General features: G+C 32.5%; 1 protein-coding gene across 2 annotated transcripts in view; it reads left to right on the forward strand.

Annotated features, from left to right (window-relative positions):
• Window positions 1-269: 269 nt before the first annotated feature.
• Window positions 270-27,949, forward strand: part of LOC111711483 (paladin) — a 31,847-nt gene continuing 4,167 nt past the window's right edge. Inside the window, exons 1-13 of one of the 2 annotated variants that reach the window (XM_023485854.1) lie at window positions 270-380; window positions 2,369-2,450; window positions 2,638-2,727; window positions 3,793-3,912; window positions 5,267-5,319; window positions 7,602-7,683; window positions 9,073-9,129; window positions 11,643-11,681; window positions 15,288-15,439; window positions 19,981-20,086; window positions 20,513-20,611; window positions 23,008-23,060; window positions 25,789-25,898. In XM_023485854.1, coding sequence (XP_023341622.1) covers window positions 331-380; window positions 2,369-2,450; window positions 2,638-2,727; window positions 3,793-3,912; window positions 5,267-5,319; window positions 7,602-7,683; window positions 9,073-9,129; window positions 11,643-11,681; window positions 15,288-15,439; window positions 19,981-20,086; window positions 20,513-20,611; window positions 23,008-23,060; window positions 25,789-25,898 — 1,093 coding nt within the window. In that variant the 5' untranslated portion in view covers window positions 270-330. The remainder of the gene's footprint in view (window positions 381-2,368; window positions 2,451-2,637; window positions 2,728-3,792; window positions 3,913-5,266; window positions 5,320-7,601; window positions 7,684-9,072; window positions 9,130-11,642; window positions 11,682-15,287; window positions 15,440-19,980; window positions 20,087-20,512; window positions 20,612-23,007; window positions 23,061-25,788; window positions 25,899-27,949) is intronic. The other variant, XM_023485855.1, reaches the window with a different exon arrangement.

The raw sequence follows: 27,949 nt of genomic DNA on the forward strand, positions 1-27,949 counted from the left end.
AGCCTACAACACCCGCCGGCCACCCCTGAATGTCCACAAAAAAAATTCAGCCCAATCGGTCCAGCCGTTTGACCGGCTATAGGCAAAATATATATAAGAATGTCTTGTTTTATTATATGGATTTATATAGAACAATGACCACTTTAAACTAATACCAAGAACATTTAATATTGATGATACAGTATGCAGATATATAGTTTTATCAAACTACAAAATATGAGATGGTACACAAAATAACCAAAATTTACTACTTTTACTCAGTTCTCATTACAATAAAAATAGTTTTTTTTTACCTGGAAACCAGTAAGTATTAAATCTACGACAGAGACAATGGCGGCTACTGCTAGTGAGGCTATTATGATTGAGCTGGAGAAAGAAGGGTAAGTTACTGTACGCGGCAAATGTGCATAAAACACTATAGGTTCCGTAAAAGTAAATATTTCCATTTACTGTTTAGCGCCGATATAAGGATTTATCTCTAATTGGATAATGAAGTAGATAGAAAGATAGATGTTATCGCCATGCAATTTCTTTTGGTTCAGAATAGACACCAAACACATGACTGAACCCTGATTGGATCAGGCGCTAATGGACCGGCATACTTTAGTGTTAAACAATAATTCAGTGGTGTAATTCTTTTAATTTGTTGAAGTTATACAACATTACATTTTTTTTCATGAAACTATTGTTCATTTTAACATTTAAGCTTACGTCATGTTAAATTTTATTATTGTAATGTTATAATGTATAATCATTTTGATGTAGTATTAAATGAATACTAGTAATCATTCTGATTCTGATGTAGTATTAAAGAAATAGAGTATTGTAGTATGAAATTAATAGAGTATTGTAGTATTAAAGGAATAGAGTATTCTAGTATTAAAGGAATAGAGTATTGTAGTATGAAATTAATAGAGTATTGTAGTATTAAAGGAATAGAGATTTACACCATCAGGTTGCAAAGATATTGGGATATAAAATCGCAGTTTGCTGCAACAACTGATTTATTATAAATATAATAGCACTGTGTTATTATGTAAAGCTTAATTGGTACAAGGTTTATCTTTACAAATAAGAATTGAATATTTTTCAGAATAACTTTAAAATAAATAAATTTAAATTGCCTACACTAATTATGCATTGTGAAAAGCGTGTAAAGTCTACAAATGAGCAATGAATCAAGGAATTTTAAATTATATTTCGATTTCGAGAAAAAGAAAATTTCTGTCCATCAAACACATTGTAACACTGCAAATCTATCTGATACCACTTTGAATAGTTATTTTTGATTTTATTATTATTATCAACTGCAAAAAGTAGACACTATCGCATATTTCATTAAATTTAATTAACCCTATCACCATTAGGGGGGGGGGGCTGTTTTCCAACACCCTCTCCTGTGGTTTTTTTTAACTACATAGTTGTAAACAAATTTTGCATTGGATTAAGGACAGTTAAACGGCGGGTCGGTGTTACAAAAAAATAAAAAAATAATTTTTATATTAAATAAGCTACAGGGTTATAATCTGTATGAGTAAAAATGTATGCAATAAATCACATCATAATATTTATTTTTGAACATTTTTCCGACCTACTTTTTGAACTTTTTTAACCTATTTCGTACACATAACGGTACAATAGATTAAATATAAAATATTTGAAATTTAAAACTACAAAACTGAGTCTTTGCCACAAACTCTTGTTTTCTAATTCGTATATCTTTGCAACCTGATGGTGTTAACCTTTGATATTTTAACATTTGATTATTTGATCTAACAGAATTTATATTATTAAAAATCTGAGGTCTACAACAAATTGGGTTGAAAAAATATAGGGATTAGATAATCAGAGTTTCTGGCAAAGAATCAATTTATACAGTTTATAGATATTTTGCAATAAATACATAAATCTATTCGATATATTTACTAATATATATATATATATATATATATATATATATAAATAAATAGCTATCGAAAACATATAGAAGCAATAAAGATGTGCTATAAAGAATCTTTTTAGGCAAATCAAAAAATATTAAATGGACATAACTGATTTGTAAATAATCTTTTGTAATAGACTGTCAGGAAGAAAGAAGATGATAATTAAAATTAAACATATAAAAATAATGTACAAGTATCTAAACTGAAAAGAGTCTTAAGTAAATGTATCTTTTGGTAATGTCTTAAATATAATCTTAAAATCTGTGCAACCTGATGTTGTAGATCTTTGATATTTTAAACTTGACCTATACAGTCTGACTGAATTCTAAGCTTAAAATACAAAATCAGCCTTCAAAGGTATACAGATTAGCAAAAAAGTGAGGTTAGAAACATTTGTGTGATGATAATATCATTTTACTATATAGCTGTGAGTGGATTCGAAGTGAAAGATTTGAAAAAAGAAAAGCTGAAGAGGCCAAAAACAGAGAGAAAAACAACCCAATGAAGGAACAATGTTAACAATTTTACATAATTAAATTTTTTTTGAAAGTATTGGTTCATTTGAATAAATTGTGATACAAGAATATGCGCAAATTTTTATCCTAAAATCCCCGAGTTTTGAAAATCAATAAATTTTTTTTTAAGAACGGGAATGAGTAAATTTTATAATTTTACATCTTTTAACACTGATAAGTTGTGTGTACTGAAATTCGATCATTTTGAAAACATCCATCGATTGGATAAAAAACTGCCAGTTTTCGATGGAGCACCAAATTTTAGACAGGTAACATGACATTAAAAGAACTAACAACGTCACTTCCAGATAAAAACAGTTTTCAAGGCATATAACAAATTTTCAACATTAACCAGAAAACTTTTTCTTTGTGTAGCCTAATCGTTCATTTTCATAGTATTTTCATAGTTCATACTAGCTGGAATGATCAGAGCGGAAAACTTTAGAATGGAATATCCTAAATCCCGATCGGTAAATTAATCTGGAGATTAATATAAAGAAGATAACAAGCATTATTTAATCTGGAGATTAAGAAAAAGAGTGGATCAAGCATTAATCCTGATATCCACCATTCAAAAGTTCCCAACTCAGAGCTGAAAACTTTAGAATGATGGATATCAAGATTAATGCTTAAACATCTGGTTTTACTAAACCCGAGATTATTTTAATACGCATTCGATATCCAAGAAAGAAGTATAAAATTCAACCAATCAGCGTATCATGTTAAGATTTACTCTTTAAATTTTGAAAAACCGGTTTTTTTTCTAGTGTTAATTGTGTCATATAAATTGAACTAAACATCGATTAAATAAATATAAGATTGGATTAATGTTTCTTAAGACTCGTTTAAAATGAGGATAGACCTAACATACGATAAAATATATTTTTTAATAAGTTCATATTAACATGATTAAACTTAATTTGCTTTAATGCTTTAAAAGCCGGCTTGTGAACAGCTGACTTTAATTCAATCGGATATTAGTTCAATCGATATAGCATTTTATCTGTAATTGTTATCAAACGTAACTTTTAAACAGTAGTGATATCCAAAAAAGAGGATTAAAAATAAAATCAAAAGTGTGTACATTGGATACTCAGATTAAGCGATCAGGATTAAGGATATCTCATTCTAAAGTTTTCTGCTCAGGAAGAGTATTGCTATTGGTATGAAGCCAAATTATGTGGATTACTAATCAAAGATATTTTTATGAAGAATTATTATTTTCTGCATAAATAAACTTATACAAGGAATATTTTAAAACAATTTTCAAAACAACTATTTTCCCTTTGAACATTCTTTTATGAGATTTTAAATTTTTTAAATTTGGTTTTCAGGTTCCTGGCTACCTTGTATTTGGTACAGGTCAACCTACTAAAGATGGGTTTCTTCTAACGTTAAAGTATATCTCAGAAGCAGTTCAAGCATCACATATTCTTTGGACTAACATGAGACAGGTCATTTATAGTTAAAGAGTGTAAAAAGTTGTCTTTGCCAAACTATATTCTCAAAAGTATAATATTTTTATTATTTCTAATTTCTAATTTTCAAACCGGATAAATTAAATAAAAAATGAACTATACAATGAAAAAGATAAGAAAGATTAACGATTAAATTATCATGAAATTAAAACAAACTTCAATTTAAAACTAAAATTTAAAATATTCAAAAATAGATATTTCCCAAGAAGTAAAGTATTTCAAATTTGCTTGGTTAATATTTAAACCAAACTTCAAAACTTTTAAACTTAAACAATGTGTGAAACATTTATCTGGAATTTTATAACTTTGTTCTATAAAGTTTGCAGAATAAAGTTTGGAACCTAACTCAAATTTCCCTATTTAAGAACATTACTTTAACGAAAACATAATTATAGTTTTAGAAAAGCTTTATTTTACATAACTTTGTTCTATGAGCTCTGGGTATTTGTAACAAGGATTGTTTCCACTTTTTGAGTCCATTCAGTATTCTTTTTAACAATTGACACCTTATTTTTTTCTATTTTATTTATAATATCAAATATTATAAAGAACTAGTTTGTGAACTTAGTTTTCTCCATAAAATTCAACACCCTCCACTTCGAAATGTTAAACCAATCTAAGATGTTCATGAAATATAATCAAACATACAAACAAACAGGGATTACGACTTTTATAAATATAAAGATATAAAAAGAAATATAAAACAAATTCTTTTTTTCGATCATTAAACAGATTGCAGATTTATAATATTCTTAAAAGCTCCGCAATCACCCTCCTCTGCCGCTTTAGTAATAGTAAATTTGCGGTACAGTCCAAAGTAGGACTGCAAAGGTTGGCCCGGCTCGGATATTCAAATGTACATCGGTGGTGCGTACAATTGAACCAATGAGAAATCGGTGAATCTTCAAATTTGACCATTGAGACCTAACTCAAGTTTAGCCCAAAACTTTCAATATTTTAAATTGGCATATCTACAACAGAATTTTCATCTAAAAAGTTGGTGTTTATTTAATTTGTCAAAAAAAAAAATTGGGAAATAAAATATATTTGCTTATGCAATATTCTGACATAGTATAGATTGTTAGTAAAGGAATCGAAAATTCTTCTTTCTGCTAAATTGCGTGCTTGAGAAACCCAAAGAACTTCTCAAAAAATGTATAAGTTGTTACAATGCTCACCGGCAATCGAGCTATTTTTCTATCGAATCCTTTTCCATCCAAATTAATATGTAATTACTGTGATGGTTTTTGCTTTGCCAGTTATTATATTTTATAAAGTTCTCATAGCTGAAAACTAGCGAGACATATGGTAATGTTTATTTTTTTTGTAGGAGCCCGTGGTTTATCTTAATGGACAATCCTTTACACCCCGTCTTCCTGACAGGTGAAAGGTGTGACCCGCCCTTTTATCATTGACACCCCATTTTCCGGGTGAAAGGTGTGCCCAATCCTTGTAGTAAACACCTAATCCATGGTTATCCAACAAGCTATTATTTTAGTACTCTAAATGCCACACAGCGACAGAAGCCTAGCTATCCAACAAGCTATATATCGATCCCAAATGATGGGGACGATCCAACACTCCAAGAGTCACAGAGGGACACAAGCCTAGCTATCACACAAGCTATAAATCGATCCCAAATGATGGGGACGATCCAATGCTATAAGTGTCACAGAGGGACACAAGCCTAGCTATCAAACAAGCTATAAATCGATCCCAAATGATGGGCACGATCCAATGCTCTAAATGTCACAGAGGGACACAAGCCTAGCTATCAAACAAGCTATAAATCGATCCCAAATGATGGGGACGATCCTTTATGGATGCCACACAAGGACAAAAGCCTAGCTATATATCTATTCCGAATAATTGATATAATTACAATTCCTACGTCGTTATCTATATCACAAGATTGAGACTTATTTACCGCACAGTTAAAGTTTAATGTAAATATTTATAAGATTAGAGGGAATAGATGTATCGCAGTTAAGCTATCTCCACACATGACTACAGCGTAATTTAAGTATATTACTTGATTTAATTTAATCATGCTACGTATTCAATTGAAACCCAGTTTCAATGAAAAATGTCATTATGTAAGGGTCTACTACATAAATTGTTAATAATGTACAATGTACTGCAGGTTTACAAAATATCGTATTTACACAATATTTTCTACATTCTTACTTCCTATATACTGTGGACTAGGATCAACTTAAATTCTAACCGGATCGACCCCTTCTTCCATCCTTAGTGACGCTCAGCAAGTACCGACCCGACCCTGTCCTATGCCGGCTTGGTTTCAACTTTTTACAGGACCCAGCTTATCATTAGTCTATCTGACCTACCCTAGTAGCTTAGTTTATAGTGTGTATATTTTGTCCATGTATCACACCCTTTAATCCTTTTCACCCTGTATCCTTAACAGTTGACACATAAAACACATCCTTAAATCCTATATAACCTATATCCTTAGCAGTTGACTCATGTAACACACCCTTAAATCCTTTACACCCTGTATCTTTAACAGTGGACCCATCTAACACATCTTTGATTACTTTACACCCTGTATTGTATCCTGAACAGTTGACTAATGTAACACACCCTTGAATCCTTTGAACCCAGGGAGTAAGGAATAGAAGGGAGATATAACTGACGCAGTTCGCCCTACCATATGATTATACATGCTTTGCAGACGAGTACTCCATTTGTATAAGAAGTATTTGTCTGATGTACATTTACTGCGTATACAATAACCTATTCTGAACATTTCATATATAAATGGAGTACTCGTCTGCAAAGCATGTATAATCATATGGTAGGGCGAACCGCGTCAGTTATACCTCTCCTCTATTCCTTACTCCCTGTTGAACCCTGTATCCTTAACAGGTGACTCATGTAACACACCCTTGAATCCTTTACAACCTGTATCCTTAACAGGTTACACATGTAACACACCCTTGAATCCTTTGAACACTGTATCCTGAACAGTTGACTAATGTAACACGCCCTTGAATCCTTTGAAACCTGTATCCTGAAAAGTTGACTAATGTAACACACCCTTGAATCCTTTGAACCCTGTATCCTTAACAGGTGACACATGTAACACACCCTTGAATCCTTTGAACCCTGTATCCTTAACAGGTGACTCATGTAACACACCCTTGAATCCTTTGAACCCTGTGTCCTTAACAGGTGACTCTTGTAACACACCCTTGATTCCTTTGAACCCTGTATCCTTAACAGGTGACTCATGTAATACACCCTTGAATCCTTTGAACCCTGTATCCTTAACAGGTGACTCATGTAATACACCCTTGAATCCTTTGAACCCTGTATCCGAGGCAGGTGAAAGGTGGGCTCTATAAAATCCCGCTGACCTTTTAACCTTAATGCCCCGTATTCTTGACAGGCGAAATGTTTGACCCACCTTTGAATCATTTCACCCTGTGTCTGTACCCCTTGTTATAGATAAAGGTGGTCCTGCCTTATCATGTTAACCTCTTATCATGCTCAACCTATACTGCAAAGTTTTTTTTGAACACCCATTATGCAAATATTATGAATAGGAGAGATTGTTTGTACTATATAATATATATGTATTATGTAACAGCTCTTTTAAAAGTCCACGGGCCACGCGGAGCTGTACACATAATTCTATTCAGGATGAACGAAAATATGGAGTTTCCTGGTATTAGTGGGGATGATATCGAATGGCTCCAGGAGCAGTTTGTAAAGTCTATAAAGGTAAACTTCATATAATTAACAATTAACTAAATATAATTGTTAAGGAAAATAACTTGAGAGGGTTGGGATAATATATAGGGTAAATTGTGGTAAATTTACAAACTGTAGTAATAGTGACGTTTTGAACAAGTATTGGAAATATTACGTATATTTTTATATTTTATTTTCCGGGATAGGTTAGGTGTTTTAAATTCCGTCGTTTTAGCTGTTAACCCCCCTAAGCATCTGGACATTTTTTGTTGAACTTTACATTGCGCACAATTAAATGTATTATTGGCCTAAACCCTATACAAGTTGCAACTACGTTTAAATGCTGAAAATAATCAAAAATTATTCCGAAATGTTTTTATTTTTTTTCTGAACGACATGGCGACACTATATTGTTCGGGAAAATTTTGTTCGCTTTTTAATATTTCGTTATTGTTAACAAAAATGATGCTCATCTCTCTGCTGTCTTGTTGTGCAAAATATTTAAAATTTCTTAAATCAAATGTATATAACCTCTTTTACAATTTTAGCGTGACATTTTTTATTCCATGACAAGAAAATAATGATCCGATATTAAAGATTCATGAAGAATTATAGAACTTTTTCCTTGTATTTTTGATTATAAGAAACCTGGGATATTAATATTGTGACATAGTTAAAGGGACTGTAAGCGTAATTTTAAGGGATCCTTGATTAAAGTTCAAGTGACTTGCGCATTTCTGCTGTAGTTGCAGGGAAATATAAGTGATTATCAGATTTAAACACTTTTGAACTAAAAAAAATCGAAAATATCTTCCACATTATTAATCAGACAATGGTTTCAATTTGCAAGAGTACCGCTGCTAATTGACAATTGCTATTTTTGCATGGTGGGTCAGGTGAAAATATGCGAACAGTCCCTTTAAAAACTAAAGTTTCCCTATTTGCAATATGCTTTTGGGGCATCAAGTTCCTCTACATATCGTAAATTAATGGTTAGATAGCAATATATTTTCAAATATCTGTCTGAACTTTACTTCAATATGGAATTTATTCTTTACCTGTGTCCGAATTTAATGAATAATTAAGCCACGTATCAAATCCCCAAAAAACCGGTTTTATTTGACCGCCGGCTTAAATCTTGAAAAATTTAATACAAATTTAAGTGGAACAAATAATATTTAAGCCGCGGCTTAAATCTAAACCGCGGCTTAGATTTAAACCGCGACTCAAATTCTTTAAATTCGGCCTTTGGACTTTTTAAATCCAGCCTTTTTTCGACTCTATGCCGATAATATATTGATGACAAGTGAACTGTGATAAATAAATATTTAATGTTTTTATTGATCCTGGACAAAGATGTCTTCTCTGTTTATTAAAAAAGTTTGAATGCATAAATATTAAATATGATAATTATTCTAGGATAAGGTGGATGAGGTTAAGAAGGACAGATATACTCCCGATGAAGAGAAAGGATTGGTAATCTTTCACTCGAAATTATTTGGCATTAAATGAGCGACAAAAAATCGCTTTTAATTAAACAAAAAAATCACTCATATTTTTCAGCAAAGTTGGATGACGGCCAAAATAGCGATTTTTTTTGTTGAATATAAGCGATTTTTCATCTCGAAATGTAAAGTGTTATTTGTCAAATGTCTTTTTTAATTTTTCTTGAAATTGATTGCATCATGAATCCAGCTTGCAAAACAATATTGAACCAGTGATACCCTTAACACCTTGGATTAGGCCTAATTTTTGCTTTTGAATAGTTTTGACATGCACTGTAGACACAGATAAGATTGCTTTTATGTGCTATTCCTTTTCCATTATTTTATAGATCTCACTGTATGTAGAAACCCCCCCCCCCTTGAAAGAGAATTTGGTCCTTTTCAAAAAATCCCTGACAAGCTGGGGGTGTTATTATCAAATCTACAATTTCTATATATTTTTATAATAAATCCTTTTTTGAGGGATAAAGTGGCCCCGCAAATAAAATATTTTTTAATGTATTCTTGGAAATTAAAATTAAAGGGCTCTCTCTACCCTAAATTTTTCAAGAGGGGGGGACGTCCCCCCATTTTAAGCCGCCACTGTTTTAAAGTTTCCACAACATTCTAAATATATTATAGATTTATTAAATATAGATTTATTTTGTGGGAACCTTTTTTGTAAATAGTTTTGCTGTACATTATCTCATTAGTTACAAATAGTGAGGGGCAAGAACTTGACTGGGTTAGCTTTTTTTTAAACTTTTCAGATTTCTGGACGTTTAAAAAGCACCACAAAAAACTGTTCTGTAAAAATAAGGTTGTATTCTGTAAAAGTTTGCTTTTATTAAAATGTAAAAAATAAAAAAAATAAGGTCCCTACATTTCAAAACTATATTCTGTAAAAATTTCATATTATTAAATTATAGAAAATATAAAAAGGTCCCTACATTTCAAAACTTTATTTTGTAAAAGTTTGCTTTTGATAAACTATAGGAAATTAAAAAAAAGGTTCCTACATTTCAAAACTATATTCTGTAAAAATTTGCTTTTATCAAATTCTTTGGAATAAAAAGAAAAAAGAAAAAAAAGAAAAAAGAAAAAAAGCAACAACCGGGTTCTTCTCTCGGTATTAAAATTTGACAAAGTGTGAGGTTAGATTAAACAATTTTGATTTTTCTGGAACCTTATACAAGTCCATATAAAAAGTCAAAATAAACTGAACAAAGTCGGTGGACATCAAATATCACTAGTTGCAAATTGTAATAGTTTTGTGGAATACATTTAAAGTTTGATACTATGAATCACTGTTTATCCGAATCTGGAAGAAATCTTCATCATTTAGGAGGACTCTAATGTTAGAGTAGGAGAACTCTAATGTTAGCGTAGGAGGACTTTAATCAATGATGATGACAGATTTGGGTTCTGCTTTTAAAGTTTAGGTGTCTAATATAAAGTGGGGGTCAGAACTGAACCAAAGGAACATGAGGGGCCTTCAATAACAAAAATGGGATCTCCAATGGCAAAGGATGCGGGTGGGGGNGGGGGGGTCCGTTGAAAATTAGTCTTTGTTGATGGTTCTCTAATCATGGATTTCTTCCCAGACTTCTTGAATTTATATTCGCAGATACTTAATTTTATGTCTAAGAATTTTTCAAGATTTAGAAAATATTTCAAGAAGTCTACCTTTAATGATTTACAGTATTGTTCAATTAACAACTATCTAAAGGAATTGACTTTTTGCCACAAACTCAAATCTTCTGATCCCAATATCTTTGCAACCTGATGATTAAAAACCTTTGATATTTCAAACTTAGATTAATTTCTCTGTAAGTATTACTAGTTTGAAATATCTAAGGTCTACGACATTGCGTTACAAAGATATAGAGATTAAATAATCAGACTTTGTGGCAAAAACTGGATTGGGAAACAGCTTCAACACTCATCTTTAAGTTTGCAGAAATACACAAAAACACTCAAAATATGATTTCAAAAATAAACGTCAATTTAAAGAACAGAAACTGTCCCTTTGTTTAAAGATTAATTTTCCTGCCAGAACTAAACTGAACGTCAGTGTGCATATATGAAACAAGTTTCACAAATATTTTCAAAAAGTTTCTAAACTATTTTAATACCAAATGCAATATTTGTAAACAAATGTCAAATAAAAAAGTTTAAGATCTCGTCTCCTTCTCCTCCCCTTTAACAAAGTAGCAATTTCTGCAAAAACAAGTTTTGAAAATTGAAAAAGAAAATTAAAAATTGAAAAAGAAAATTGAAAATTGAAACACAACAAGAAGATTGATTTTGCCTAAGTGATATGAGACAAAAAAAACTGCTTAAAAATGACATACAGACATTTTTACAACTTTACAAATTCCTAAAATCTTTTAACTTTGAAAAAGTTATTGGGACAACCGGAGACAATTTATATATAAATATTTAAATTTAAATAATTATATATAAGGTTTTTGTTTGTTTTGTGTAATAAATCCATTTTTGCAGAAACGAAAGAAAAAAGTTGGTTTCAACAATTCACCAAAGGAACACATTTACACAATTTTTTAAAAACATACATTTTTTTAGATTTAGTATTTTTAGAATTTGGGTCAGTCCATTTTTAAGATATCTAGTTTATTTTAAAAACATGTTTTACCAACTGCTGAGCTAAAACTCAAATATGAAATATCAACTTATCCCTTTTCAATTTGACCCCACCCTGTAGTTTTGTTCACATAACTCAAGAAGTATTGGTCTAAGGCTGTAGACATTTTTATACTTTTCCTGAATAGCCATAGCCCTCCCTTTAGGTATAAAACCGGGCTTTTTACCTAACTGCCTGAGTCCTCGGGCACACTGCCTAAGGACCTTTTCCTGTAACAAACTAAATCTTTGCTTTGACCCACTTTCAGTTGCCAGATTTTGATAATTTTTAGCTTTCTGGAAAGCCTATGACATAAGGAAACGGATTGCATATGTTGTGCAAAGAAATATTTGCAAATTATTTGCATACAACCTGTCATAAGAAATGTACACATATTTAGTTTTTCACAATTACACATCAGGTTATTTAAAATTTGCAAAATTTGTTCCATATTTGAATTGGCGTGGTCAAGGGCTTTTCACAAATGTATAACTTATCATTTTTTGGACATTTATTTTGCAAACATTTAACATTAAAACTGCATTTTGCAAAAAAAAATTCCAGTTTTTGCAAATTGCTATTTTTTTTGTAGATTCTAACAGTTCAGGATAATAGCTTTCTGATGATGTATCAAACATGGGGTTTTGAGGGGGGAGGGCCGAGGGGGGGAGGTTCAATGTAGTTAACAAAATTTAACTTTTTCATGAATCATAGTTTTGACGTTTTTAACATTTCACATTTATGCAATACAAAAAAATCATTGGCCTCTAGTCATGTCTTCCCACTCCCCAGGGGGTTGTTTGGTGATAAATGGACTGACCCCAGTATTTAAAATATTGTAAATATATATTTTATATTAACAAACAACATGTATATAGCATAGCTTAACATCTATATCTCTATGAATACATATATATGCTTTTCTGTCGGAGTGACTCTGTCCGTTTTTATACTACAATTAAAATCAAAATGAAAGATGGGTGCTTTGAAGCCTGTATCCCATAAGTAAGAAAACAATATTTACAATGTTAAGACTATTTTATTTTGTTTTTCCTTTAATATGTTTACACGGTGGTAATATTTTGTTGAGTCTATAAGATGTTGCAACACCGCAGCAAAACTTTTCTTTGACGAGAATTATTAAAAGTTTTCTAAAAGTTTTCTTTTTGGTTGTTACACGCTTTCAATATTGCTTAGTTTAATATTCGCTGCAGGTTACTTTGCTTCAAAAATAAGATATAAAAAGAGTTCAGGAATATGTATAAATTGGGGCCACTAGGGACGGTCACAACTACCCCCTGCCAGGGTCTGCGGCACCCCTAACTTGAATATAATGAAGATATTGTCGTGTCTGTTTTGAAACTATATAAATGCCCCTAATCGTCTCTGCTGCAAACATCTACAGTTTAATTTAACCTACAATTTTACTGTGAACCGCTTTGGAATATTCTGAAATTTTAGATATAGATAAATTAGACTAGATAGCTCATGTCGTCCTCACCATACCAGAGTGTTTCAGCTGAAATTGAAAATGTGAACTTGACTCTGTACTTGCTACGTCCATACAGCACATTGAATAAAAAAGTTGCGACAAGGTTATAATGCAAGGAAAGTTATTTCAGTGGTGTACGCATCTTTTGTACTGCAGTGTACTGTCTCTGGGCGTTAATGTAAACACAAGACGGATGTCGAAGCCTGACATGGGAGCCATCTTTCACATAAAAAAATCAATGAAATATTCAGGTCATAGGAAACTATTATGTGAACCATCAAAATTATCAAAATTTAATGCTTTTATCCTCTTCGGATACTAAACGAACACTGATGCCTCTATTCTTGTTTACAAATTCTGCCCAGAGAAAACTGGTTTCAATATGTACGCAGAGTAAACACAACTGCAATTAACTTTCCTTGAATTAGTACCTTGAGAATTGCGGCAAGTGTTGTTTATAATCCGAACAAATGGGGTGTTTTAGTTTGTTAAAGGACTAGTTATATACACAATTTAGAATGACGAGATACTGATTAGTTAAATATGTTTTCTACAATCTCTGTTATGAAGGCTCGCTTACAATACTGTCCACAGTCCCTTTTTCTTTTCTATTTCTTAATGTTTTGCTGTGAAACATAATTTGCTTTAAACCAAGAAGAGAACTAAATGTGTAAAATTTATTATGATAGCACATTTTTCCCAGTTTCTTTTAGATCTTACAATATTGTTGTAATTTATTATCTTCAAGTTTAAAGAAAATAATAAAAACACTTGATATTTACGCTCATCAAATTCTTTATATTTCAACAAAACCTCTGAAAATATGGTTCTTCTACAGTTAAACCCTAAATCAGCCATACATCGAAAGAATTTATCAAATGTCGTCTTGACAATTTTTCATTGGGTTTTATACTGTTTTACGTAAATGCGGGAGCAGTTTTAAATACAGAACAGATAATACTTCACAGACGACTGTACGGAATTTATACCGTTTCCTTAAGTGCATGAATCTCTGCATCTATAGCTTTTTTGTTTCTTTACGAAATCATGATTTTAGCCGTAAAAAACTATATTCAAGGCAGAAGACTTCATTTTAACATGGGATTGTCGTACTTTAAGAGTTTCAAGTCATCTTTACAGTCTCCTCCATTATACTAATGTGTTCAAACGTTTAATGCGGTTTCAAATGTGTACGACAGGTATAAAAGTATTATAATGTGTACTGCAGTTGGTATAGTGTCTACTATAGTGTTCTCCAAGTACTAATGTATACTAATATATTATAGGTCCTAAAGTGTGTTAACGTGTAGTGCGCTACTGAAGTGTACTTTTATGTATACTGCATTTACCAAAGTGTATCAAAGTGTACAAATGTACACTGCATGTATTAAAGTGTATCAAAGTGTATTAATGTGTACTAATTTGTACTACAGGTACTAAAATATACAAATGTGTAGTGCAGATACTAAATTGTACTAATGTGTACTACTGCAGATACTAAAGCGTACTAATGTGTACTGCTGATGCTAAAGCTTACCAATGTGTACTGCAAAGTATATCAATGTGTACTGCAGATGCTGAAGTGTACTCATGTGTTCTGTACACACTAAAGTGTACTTACTAATGTCTACTGCAGATGCTGAAGTGTATTAATGTGTACTGCATATGCTAAAGTGTATTAATGTGTACTGCAGATGCTAAAGTGAACTCATGTGTTCTGTAGATACTATAGTGTACTTATTAATGTCTACTGCAGATGCTAAATTGTATTAATGTGTACTGTTGCTAAAGTGTACTGATGTGTTCTGTAGATACTAAAGTGTACTCATGTGTTCTGTAGATACTAAAGTGTACTAATGTGTTCTGTAGATACTAAATTGTACTAATGTGTACTGCTGATGGTAAAGCGTACTAATGTGAACGGCAGATACTAAAGTATATCAATGTGTACTGCAGATGCTGAAGTGTAATGATGTATTCTGTAGATACTAAAGTGTACTAATGTGTACTGCAGGTGAGGTACTACAGGGATACATATGCTGAACATCCTGAGGATCGGAAGAATATTGAGTACAGTGTACATCTTGATAACGAGGAAGATCTGATTACACTTGGTGGACTCTACTCAGATCTCAAGCAGTCTGGGTTCTCATTGCAATACGCCAGGTAAATTTGGTTCTCTTTGCAGTACGGCAGGCATGTTTGGTTATTATTGTAGTACGCCAGGTATGTTTGGTTATTATTGCAGTACGGCAGGTATGTTTGGTTATTATTGCAGTACGGCAGGTATGTTTGGTTCTCTTTGCAGTACGGCAGGTATGTTTGGTTAATATTGCATTACGCCAGGTACGTTTGGTTCTCTTAGCCGTACGGCAAGTATGTTTGGTTATTATTGCAGTACGGCAGGTATGTTTGGTTCTATGTGTAGTACTGCAGGTATGTTTTGTTATTATTGCAGTACGCTAGATATGTTTTTTCTCATTGCAGTATGACAAACGTATGTTTGGTTGTTTTGCAGTCCGCAAGGTATGTTTTTTTTCAAAGAAAGCTAAATAAAAAATATTTCAGTTCACTAGGTTTGGTAAGAAAAATATTGCAGTAGTCAGGGTTTCTTGAGAACATTGCGATATGAAGGGATTCTGAAAATATTGCAGTACGCAGGGGTCCTGAAAATATTGCAGTACGCAGGGGTCCTGAAAATAATGCAGTACGCAGGGGTCCTGAAAATATTGCAGTACGCAGGGGCCCTGAAAATATTGCAGTACGCAGGGGTCCTGAAAATATTGCAGTACGCAGGGGTCCTGAAAATAATGCAGTACGCAGGGGTCCTGAAAATATTGCAGTACGCAGGGGCCCTGAAAATATTGCAGTACGCAGGGGTCCTGAAAATATTGCAGTACGCAGGGGCCCTGAAAATACTGCAGTACGCAATAGTTTTGAGAACATTGTAGTACATGCAGAAGTTCAGAAAAAAAGTCAGAATTGATTCCGTTTACAAATTTTTTAAAAACTGTAAATTTCGTTTTTTTCCTGCTTAAAATTGCATAAATTTTTTAGATGTCGTCTTCTGCGTTCACATTCTCAAATGCTGAGAATAGAATGTTGAGAAAGAATTTTGATAAAAAGATTTGGAGTTTGTCCAGCCGCGAAAGAATCTCCTCAGATTAGGATAAATAAAGTTGATTTGGATATCTAGATACTACTCAGTCTACAGAAAAAGATGAATATAACTGCTCATAATGCCGTTAACATTTTGACAAACCGTTAATGCCATTATAATACTACAAAAGACTGTTAAGGGCTGAACTGTAAACGTTTTCATAACCGTTAACAAATTTTTTTTGGTGTCTTCACGCCGTTTATACTAAAATAGACCTTTAATGGCTGTGCCGTTAACGATTTCATAAACTGTTATACTGTTATCCATTAACGGCTGCCCCGTTAACAATTTCCTGAACCATTAATACTTCCTGCTGTAAATAATGTAATAGACTGTTAACATTTGTTGACAATTTTCCGTTAACATGGTTAATAAAATTGAGATTGTTAACTAATGGTAATGAAAAAAAAACACGGTGAATGCCATTAACGAAACAAGTGTTTTGTTCTTAAGATTAACGACTACCTGAAATTTTTATCTTTAAACAGTTGGAACTAACCGTTAACATAACGGCTAGAAAAAGTTGGAATGTGCCCAAACCTAGCAGTATGCAGGCTTCCAGGGGTTTTTATAAATGACACGCCAACAGAGATTATATTTATAATTTAATAATTTTCATAATATCATCATTGTCTGACGAGGGGAGGAAGGCCAACCATAACAATTTATAATTTGAGCCACATTATCCTCATTTAATCGTCCGAGTCACCTCTAAATCCTAGTCCTCCCAAGAATATGAAAATATGCCCATGTAAGGGTAAAAATAATGCATTAAATTTTACCAAACCAACTTTAAATACGTAAAAAAAATAATATGCTTAACGATAAAAATACTGTTTGTATTTATAAGGTTGTGGTGAGTAAATTGTAGCAAATAATTTAAATAATTTAAATTTCACATTATTATCTACTTGGATAATTTCACGGGTCAGGCAATAATGATTTGGTGCGAGACCAAAAAAATTTGCCTTTATTTGTAAATATATAAAAATGAATGATTTTTTTATATGGATGGAAATTGAATGATCACAGACAATGTTCAAGCATATCCTTTGATATTACTTTTAAATTATAAAAGTTATAAATTACACAGGCAGAAGAGATTTAAGTTTTACCCTAAATAAAGTTTGACATCATTTTCATGGATTTGAATGAATCTAACAGGATAAAAACATGGCAATATTTTAGTCTAACCCTGTCTTATGCCCTAACTTCGCCATATTTTCAAAAAATATTTTTATTTGTAAGGGTTGGACATTAAAAAAATGTTATTGGAAGGACAAGGATTTTGAGGTGTTTCGGATAAGAAAATATGAAGAATGTGACTATAAATTGTTGTGGTTGGCCTTCCTTCCCTCGTCTGACCGTGCATTCCTTTTATTTTTATGATCAATACTTGCCGGTCTGACATTTTTTATTCTCTCCTCCTAAAATACATGTTTTTAGTCACGGGAAAAAAGTATCTGAAAAAAACCTGTAAAGAAAAACTTGTGTAAAGTTCCTGAAGTATGGAAAAAACAAAAGTCACAGAAAAGAAAGTTGGATTTCTGGGACGTTTTTCCAAAAACTTAATATGAAGGCTTTGTTATATCTATAACTGAATCTAATATTTTGAATGGCAGGATCTGATCTGCCCCCACCCCCGGATCTAGTATATCTGATTTAATGGCATAATCTTCCCCCCCCTTACCTCTAGATCTAGTATATCTGATTTAATGGCATAATCTTCCCCCCGTACTAATGTGAACGGCAGATACTAAAGTATATCAATGTGTACTGCAGATGCTGAAGTGTAATGATGTGTTCTGTAGATACTAAAGTGTACTAATGTGTACTGNCCCCCTCCCTCCAGATCTAGTATATCTGATTGAATGGCAGGATCTGAGCTGAGCTAAATCTTCCAGCTGAAGAAAAGTTGAAAACTTTGATTTAGTTCGAGCTTTAGTTTCCTTCAGTCTTTTCTTTTAGTTTAGAAAACATTTAGAAATGTCAAAATTCATTCATTTAGGACATTTCACACCATTTCTCAGTCATTTCTTTCCTTGTCTTTGATGTTGAAATCCGCATTGTATTCCATGAAAAGCAACAGAGAGCCAGTTGGACAAAAACCTAAAAATTGTTTTATTTAGAAAATTGTCATCTAAAATTTATTGAAGTAACATTCTCTGTTTATATTATTTGAAACCCCAGCTACCATACACCAAGGTTTTCCTATTAGTCTGGGAATGAAACAAACCATAAAAAAAATGAAAAAGTTTTTCTTTTTATATTTTGCAACATTTCTCTTAGTTTTCCAATAATCAAACTTTTTATTTTATATTAGATGAACACGATAATTAATGACCTGCAAAAACAAATTAAAGATTTTTCACAAAATAACATAAAACTATTTGAAAACATAGAAAAAACACTTATTAATAGAAATTGTAAATCTTATTATTTCCAAAGTGGTTAAAATTTGTAATTTCAATCATTTTCCTTTACAAGAACGTCTTTGCCTTGACCAACAAAAGGTTGACCCCAATAAAAACAGTATATCGTTTTTTAGCCCTAATAGTCTTTTAAATGACTAAACAATTAAATGACTCGAAAAACACTTTACATATACTATGCATGCAGTTTTGGATTTAATAAAGGGGGTCGTTAAAGTAACTTTTTGTATTTTGATGCTTCCGTTTGGCGTACAACTTGGCGTACAACTTGGCGTACAACTTGGCGTACAACTAACTATGTCAAACTATTTTTGAGTATTTTTTAGGATTGAAAGGGCTAAATATCCTAATCCCGGTTTTTTTTGACAACCTTATATTTTAATCCGACTGTATCGCAGAAAAGAATGTTGTGATGTCAAATATTGATATTGCGATGAAACAGATGCTAATTTGATATTAATATCTCTACTATTGGTTAGATGTAAAATTTGCCTACAAGCTTTCAAGAGTTATTAAAAATGTACCCGTTACCTTCACAATATCAATTTGACTATTTTTGTCTTAATAAAAAGTTATGAATTATTTTTGATCGTCCTATTCCCTACCCTATGCATAAACTTATATTTTTTTGCAGTTTAAAAAGTTATGAAGTTTTGATCGTTCTACTGTAAGCCGTTTTTGAGTTATGGTGATAGGGTTAAAATACTTAATATCAATATTCTGTTACATTGTTGTAAGTCCTGTGTTTAGGGATGAATCATTTCACTTTGTTGGAAAACGATCGGTTAGTTTTAAATAACGACGAAAAAGTCGCTTTTTAGTTTTAGTTAACAACCTTTTTTAGACAAAATACATTTTTTGGTCGGAAACTCCTGAGGTCAGAAAACATTTAGGTTATTTCTCTCGATAAAAAACCCATTTAAGACAAGTTATTCATAGACTTCCTAAAATAAAATTGAAATTAATTGTCATAAAACTCAGATTCATTACCAAAATATTTTTCAAAAATGATGACAAGTTTTTCGTTTTTCAACAAAACAAGTGAATCGTTCGTTCTTTTTTTTCAAAAAACGAAACGATGATTTAAAAAAAATAACAACCATACCTGTGTTAAGGATGCCTATAATTGACGAGAAAGCCCCAACAGTTGGAGATTTTGACGCACTGTTGGAGATGTTACGAGTAGCAGATGATAATACAGCATGTGTTTTCAACTGTCAGGTAAATATGATTTTTTTACATGTGCAATGTACTTTAAACGACAATTGTTTGTCTTTCCCAAGCAAAATTCCTGAAATATTTAGAGAAGAGAAACCAAGCGACCAAATAATAGTCGTTAAAGTATATTGTAAATAAAAAAAAAATATCATGAAATATCAACTATACTGGAATGCATCCAATTGAATTCGACATTTATAGGTTATAATATGAATGATTAATTCAAAATTTAATTATCTACTATCTGAGTGGACTAATGCAACTACATATGGGTCGTTTTTCTCCTTATATACGCAAGAGATAAAAGTACATTTAGTAGCAATCCATATCAAATTCATGTCGATATAAGCCAGAATCCCTTTTACTTTTCGCGAACATTCCCTTTTATAGCGACCATCTTTATTGGGACACCCTGTACATATTGTTTAGATGGGTAAGGGACGAACTACAACTGGAATGGTGATTGCTTGCTTGATTAAAGATATCGTGCATGGGCATAATAAGGGGAAGGAGTACATCTTTAGACAGGTTTGTTTTCATTTTTTTAGGAGGGCGGGGGGGGGGGTGGACTTTTTTTATTTTGAAGGAAAACTTAGATGTGTTGTTGAGTCAAAAATTTAAGACGAATTGACATGGGAGTTTAAAGAAAAATATTAAGTGTTTCATATTTTGAGGAATATTTTTTCTGCAAAACGTTGGTATTTTTTAATGTTAAATTAAAAAAAGGGCCGCTTTTTCAGAAACACTTCATTTAATACGTTTTTGAACTTCATTAATACTTTATACTTGGAAGCATTACATTAATCTTATTTCTGCTGAACAAAACCTGACGTCATTAACGTTAATTACAAACTTGAAAAAGTTTCTGTGAAAGATAATTCCCTGACACATGTTTCTTTCAATAAGTGCTGAGCAAAGAGAATAGATAATTATAGAGTGGAATTAAGTAGAAAAAATGTAAAACCGCCATTTTGATGTACTGTTTTCATACTGCAAGTGTACTTCACACATTTGTGCTTTGAAACCTTTTGAGTCCTGGAGCATCTTTTTATAGAAAAAAATTTCCTAGGAAATGATTTAATTTTCCCTAAATGAATTTTCTGACAATCTGTCAGGCATTCCTGAGTTAATTTTAGCATAAGCTTTACTTTACATTCCTGAGTTCATTTCAGCATAAACCTTATAAAAAATAGAAATTGTAACGGATATGTCCAGAGATCATACTCAGAGATCAATAGAAAAATTGTACACAAACAAGTTGTTTACCACCACTCTGTGTACTCTATTCATCCTGTATACAATATGGACTCTTTGTACTCGGTGTACTGTGTACTCTATGAACTATGTGTACTATGTGTACTTTGTGATCTCTGTGTCCTCTGAGTACTCTGTGTATCCTCCTTGACCATTGTGAATTCTATATAGAGATGGGCATTATTGTGAATAAACGAAATTGTTCGTTAACAATGTTGTCGTTCAGAAAAAAACAATAGACAAAAATAACTTGGATTGTGCAGAGAAATAAAAAAACAGTCATTTGAAAAAAACGAACTATTAAAAAAATATATATTACTGAGCAAACATATTTCTCAAAAGATTTTGACAGAAACGATGGTTTTTAACTGAACAAAAATTTTTCGAACTGACTTTTAAAAAAACAATAGGTTTTTACTGAACATATGATTTTTTCCAACAAACTTTTGTAAAATGATTGCTATTTTACAAAGTGAATAATTCTATCGAATGAACAATTTTACTGTTCACAAACAATTTGACTGCTCACAAACAATTTTACTGAACGAAAGTGCACTGAGAATTCAAACATAATTGATGAAAAATGAACAATATTTTTGAGAATAAACAAAATTAATTTTTTAAACGATTGAAAAAAAAAGAATGAAATGGGTTGTTCACAAATGAAAAACGAACAAAATGAGAAAAGCAGACTGCGCCAATCACTAAATCTGTGTTCTATGTGAAGTCTGCAAACTGAATATGTACTCTATGTACTCTATGTGTACTCCATGTACTCAATGTGTACTCCATGTACTCAATGTGTACTCTATGTACTCTATGTGTTTTGTGAGCTCTGTATACATATTTCAGGTGGATAGAAATGTAACTCTGTGTACTCTATGTGCTCTATGCTCTATGTTACCTCTGTAAACTGTATACATAGCCATAAAACTCTATATTCTTGATATGTGCTCTATGCTCTTTGTGACCTCTGTAAACTGTATAAACATTTCAGGTGGATAGAAATGTAACTCTGTGTACTATGTACTCTATGTTCTCTGTGACACTGACCTCTGTAAACTGTATAAACAGCCATAAAACTCTGCGCACTTTCTGTGACCTCTGTAAACTGTATAAATAGCCATACGACTCTATGTACTTGATAACTCTATGTTCTCTGTGACCTCTGTTATAGTCTGCAGTATAAATATTTCAGGTGGATAGAAATGTAACTTTGTGTACTCTATGTACTCTATGTACTCTATGCTTTCTGTGACCTCTAAGCCCGAAATTTAAAAGAGTATCGTTGAACGAAACTACCGAGTTTCTTTTCTGGGGTCTTAGCATTTGTGCAGATTTTGATTTAAGAGATTCGAAAAAAATGGAAAATATAAACAACTTGAAAAAAATAATATTTCATTACAAGAATATTGATATTCACAAAACTGCCTAACCCCATTCGCGAAACCCGGGTTTTAAAACTGGTTTTCATTACGATACTCTGTCTTAAGTTTTGGGCTCTGTAGATTTTATACATAGCCATAAAACTCTATGTACTCGATATACTCTATGTATACCCTGTGACCTCTGTAAACTGTATAAATATTTTATCATTTTATGTGGATAGAAATGTAACTCTGTGTACTCAATGTTCTCTGTGACCTTTGTAAACTGTAAGCATATTTAAGGTGGATAGAAATGAAATTCCAGACGAGGAAGAAGCTCTGGAAGAAGAACACAGGTATTCCTTATTTTCTTATTCCCTTTAAAGATGGATGGTCTCTGGATAATTTAATCCAGAGGGGGGGGGGGGCTCCCTCTCCACTGTAAACTCCGGTTCATTACAAGAAGCAGGCCCAGTTTAAAGCAGCAAGGAAAATGTACAGTACAGTACACATACAGACTACAGAGGGCAAAACTTAAGAAAATTATAAAACTCGCTACGATACCCGGTTTCCTGAAACCCAGGTTTGGCAGAGTTCGGGTTTCATGTTCTTAAAACGTATTTTGAAACTCTAGGAAACTGGGTTAAAATATGCTGTCATTGGAGTCTCCAGCTGTGGTGTTTTATGAATAAAGCTGCTACGCACTGGAAAGTGATCAAATTGGTATCAGTTTTTTGGCGTTATAGTCGGCCCATCCAAGGAAAGATTTAAATTTACACTCTTATAATGTCCAGAAAGGTGGAGCTACAGATTTTTTTAAAAATATCTGTAGTTGTGTGATGTCATCAGATACATTTGTGAATTTGCTGAGACTTTCTTTTAGTTTATAGAATATTTTTGGTACTTATTAAACTTAAAAAAGTTTTTTTTGCACAAGGATCTCATTAAAAAAAATTTCTAAGGCTACAATTTTTTTTTCTGTTGCATTCTAAATTTTTACAATATCACTAAGATTTTTAAGCAAAAGTAATTTACAGGACTTTTTGAAAAAAAAAACTATTTTAATGTATTAGGTAGATTGATGTTAATTTTTCTTCAGCAGTCTATTGATATTATTATTCTTACTCGGGCTATATAATTTAAAACTAGATTTTAGAAACTTATGAAAACAATTTCTGTTATATGGGACTAGGGGGGGGGGGGGCAAATTCGTCATTGCACCCCTCTTTTAGAAGAAAGGGGGGTGCACGTGCACCCTTGCACCCCCCCCCCTGGTTACGGGCCTGCTAGCAGATAAACGTAAATAAATTACTGTATTCACTTTTAACAGAAAAATGTTTTTAAGTTCGATTTGACTGTACTCTATTCAATATCGAGTCTATAGAGAGAGAGATCTTAACGGATCAAGTATTTGGAACATATATGAAGCCATTTAAAGCATAAATACGAAGAAATGGTGCTTCATATGTTCCACAATCACTACGAAACTCACTTTCCCAGCCGTAACCCTACTCCTATACAAGGGTTTCATTTTGAGGTATTGCCCCGTAACATTCTGAGTTTTCGGAGTTTCCCGAAACCCTTACGAAACTCAAACCCAGACTTAAGAGAGCTAACCCGGTTTCGTGGCCAGGTTTGGTTTGGGATACCCTGTAAATTTCTTTTAAGTTTGGCCCTCTGAAGGCAAACCGGGACGGTTAATCTAAGGATTCAGCCCCTTTAAACAAAATTACAGTGACTCCCTACACGTGGCATTAAGTCATGGAATTAGGTTTTTGAAAATTCATTTTTAATATTGTGTTCAAAATATATTGTGTAAAATTTAGCTTTTCCAAGAAATCTTTTTAAAAATAGAAATACATTTTTAAGAAGGCTTTGCAGACTTCATCTTCTATTTCTAGTTTAAAGATTTACAATTTTTAGGGAAAATGTTCCTTTTTTCACTCATCTCATTTTAAAAAGTTTTCAAAGAATACACCCAATACTAGCCTTTTTAAGGTTTATAAAGGACTAATAAAATTTTTGCTTTAATGACCAAAATTATTACTATTTGACGAATGCCGCAAAGCGTGAAGGAAGCTGTTTTTGATATTATATATTTTTTCTTATAAGATCTCTACTGTCTGCAGCACAAGTATATTCTGTCGAAAACAATCAAGAAAATATTCCTTTTTATATAAATTCCTCGGAAACTTTTCTTGCATAATATGTAGACTAAACAAATCTTCATAAAATATAATGTAAGTGTAGTTATTGTTTTATGTAAATATCATTCAACAACAAAATTGCAAAACTATTTTTCATTTCATAGAGTCAGTTTTAGAAATAACCAGTTTTACAATAAAATTTTGCAATCACTTTTTTGTTTTGGTTTTCAAAACTAGTCCCAATTGAAAAGCAACTTTTCTAAAGTTAAAAAAAAAGTTAATCTACATATTTTCTAATGGACTAGTATCAACATAATTATTCCGCCCTTTATACCACGGGCAGCCATAGTTCATTTGAATTTCCAAGCCGGGTCAACCTTTCCAGTCCCAGTTTGTACTGTATGGACAGGACATTAGGTAAATAAAGCAGAAACTCAATTTGACTAGCCGGTGCAACAAGATTGACGCTTTCAGACTTTAGGTTGAATTTACTTTTACTGAAGGGTCAGAGGTGCGTGTGTGGAGGTTTGACGTGAATGGCACAAAGACTGTAGGACAGGGTTAAACCAATAAGAAGATGGGTTGTGTGATACAAATACATGTTTGATTTTCAAAGCTTATATTTAAACCTTCATCTGAATTTAATTCATGAATTAATGGAATAAACAAAAAATTAAATATTGTTTATTAAAAATCTCAAAAATTAATTCGAATTCAAATTTGCAAACCTATTTATTACCTCTGAGACAAAGGCTGCTGAACTACTTATTGCCGATTTAAAGTTAAATATTCATATTGATTTCAATCTGTGATTCAGGATTTGAACCAGCGATAGATAGTTCAGCAACCTATTCAATTCTTTAAATTCGGTCTCTGATTTTCTCTGTACCCAAAATTCAAATAATATTATGTATTATTTGTTATCTGTAATGTTTAGATTGGGAAACTATGTTGTATTGGATAAGCTGTATCAGTATCTTCCAGAAGCCAGAACAGCTAAAGCTCATCTTGATCATATCCTTGATCTTTGTGGTGAACCAGCTACAGGTATAGCAGCTAAAGCTCATCTTGATCATATCCTTGATCTTTGTGGTGAACCAGCTACAGGTATAGCAGCTAAAGCTCATCTTGATCATATCCTTGATCTTTGTGGAGTACCAGCTACAGGTATATCAGCTAAAGCTCATCTTGATCCTATCCTTGATCTTTGTGGAGAACCAGCTACATGTATAGCAGCTAAAATTCATCTTGATCCTATTCTTGATCTTTGTGGTGAACCAGCTACATGTATAGCAGCTTAAGTTCATCTTGATCATATCCTTGATCTTTGTGGAGAACCAGCTACAGGTATAGCAGCTAAAGCTCATCTTGATCATATCCTTGATCTTTGTGGAGTACACAATACAGAAATAGAACTACTAGAGCAGCTAAACCTCATTTTGATGTTATTCTTTATCTTTGCAGAGAACCAGCTACAGGTAAAGGACTGCTTGAGCAGCTACACCTCATTTTGATCTTTTCCTTGATCTTTGAGGTGAACCATTAAATTGGTACATTAAAAATCCCCCCAACCACCGTCACCCTCCTAGTGCTGCAGGAATAGATTTAAAGTGTAAACGTATAGTGTGTGCAGTAAAAACTTTACATCATGCAATTTACCTGTGTTATAAAGTTTAGTGTAACAGCATACCACTGATAGTAAAGTCAGAAACTTTTCTTTGTAACATTGGAAGCTAAGTAATTCACAAATTAAGAATATTTAGTTTGCATTTACGAACGTACTGATATATTGTTACACAGTATTTCTGCCGACAAACCCACAATTTCCTCATATGCAAGGTTATAATGCAAGGAAAGTTAATTGCAGTTGCATATACTCTGCGTACATATTGAAAAAAGTTCTCTTTGGGCGGAATTTGTAAACAAGAATAGATGCATCAGTGTTCGTTTAGTATCCGAGGAGGTCAGAAGCATCAAATTTTGATAATTTTGATAATTCACATTATAGTTTCCTATAGCCACAATATTTCATTTATTTTTTTATGTGAAAAATGGATCCCATGTCAAGCTTCGACATCCATCTTGTGTTTACATTACCGCCCAGAGACAGTACACTGCAGTACAAAAGATGCGTGCACCACTGAAATAACTTTCCTTGCATTATAACCTTGCTCATAAGTATCTTTGATATAAAAAGGTAGTTCATTTCCAATTTATTTCTCTATAAGGAAGCTCAGAGTATGTTAGCATGCAATGCAGTACACAATTTACTGTAATTAAATATTGGGGTTAACATTCTTACTCATGGAGGGAATGGGTGAGTTTTAAGGTAGAAGGGTCATTTAGCATTCCTGTATGCCGAGTCCATTAGCGCCTGATCCAATCAGGATTGAGTCATGTGTTTGTTGTCTATTCTGAACCAATAGAAATAGTACGGTGGTAACATCTATCTTTCTATTTATCTCATTATCCAATCAGAGTTATGAATCCTTAAATCGGCGCTATACAGTAAATGGAAAAATTTACTTCTACTCAACAAATATATAGACCAGGAACGCCCAACTCAGATATACGCAAATTGTGTACTGTACACTGTGGGAGGAATGTAAACAAATCCAGTGCCCCCACAGCAGTTGAAGAGAAAGGATTAAACACTGATAAACAGAGTGATGTTACAATCAAAAACAAAAGAAACTAGTTAATATATTAAGTTAGTGCGGATGCAAATTAATTATTTAAATATGATTTTTGGATTTCAGATCAATATGGAAAATTTATTCGTGCTCAATGAGATTTGTTCAACTTTAAAGGAGAAGCAAGGTAAAAAGATTCCCACTTATCCTTGTTTCCGAGGTTTAACTTTCTTTTAAGATTTAAACCTTTCCTCTCTATGTTTACATCCTTCCTCCCAAGGTTTACATCCTTCCTCCCAAGGTTTACATCCTTCCTCCCAAGGTTTAACCTCTTCCTGCCGATGTTTGTATCCTTCCTCCCAAGTTTTACATCCTTCCTCCCAAGGTTTAAACCATTCCTGCCGATGTTTGTATCCTTCCTCCCAAGGTTTAATCCCTTCCTGCCGATGTTTGTATCCTTCCTCC

This window comes from Eurytemora carolleeae, unplaced genomic scaffold (assembly GCF_000591075.1).
Source record: "Eurytemora carolleeae unplaced genomic scaffold, Eaff_2.0 scaffold1170, whole genome shotgun sequence".
Taxonomy (NCBI): Eukaryota; Metazoa; Arthropoda; class Copepoda; order Calanoida; family Temoridae; genus Eurytemora; species Eurytemora carolleeae.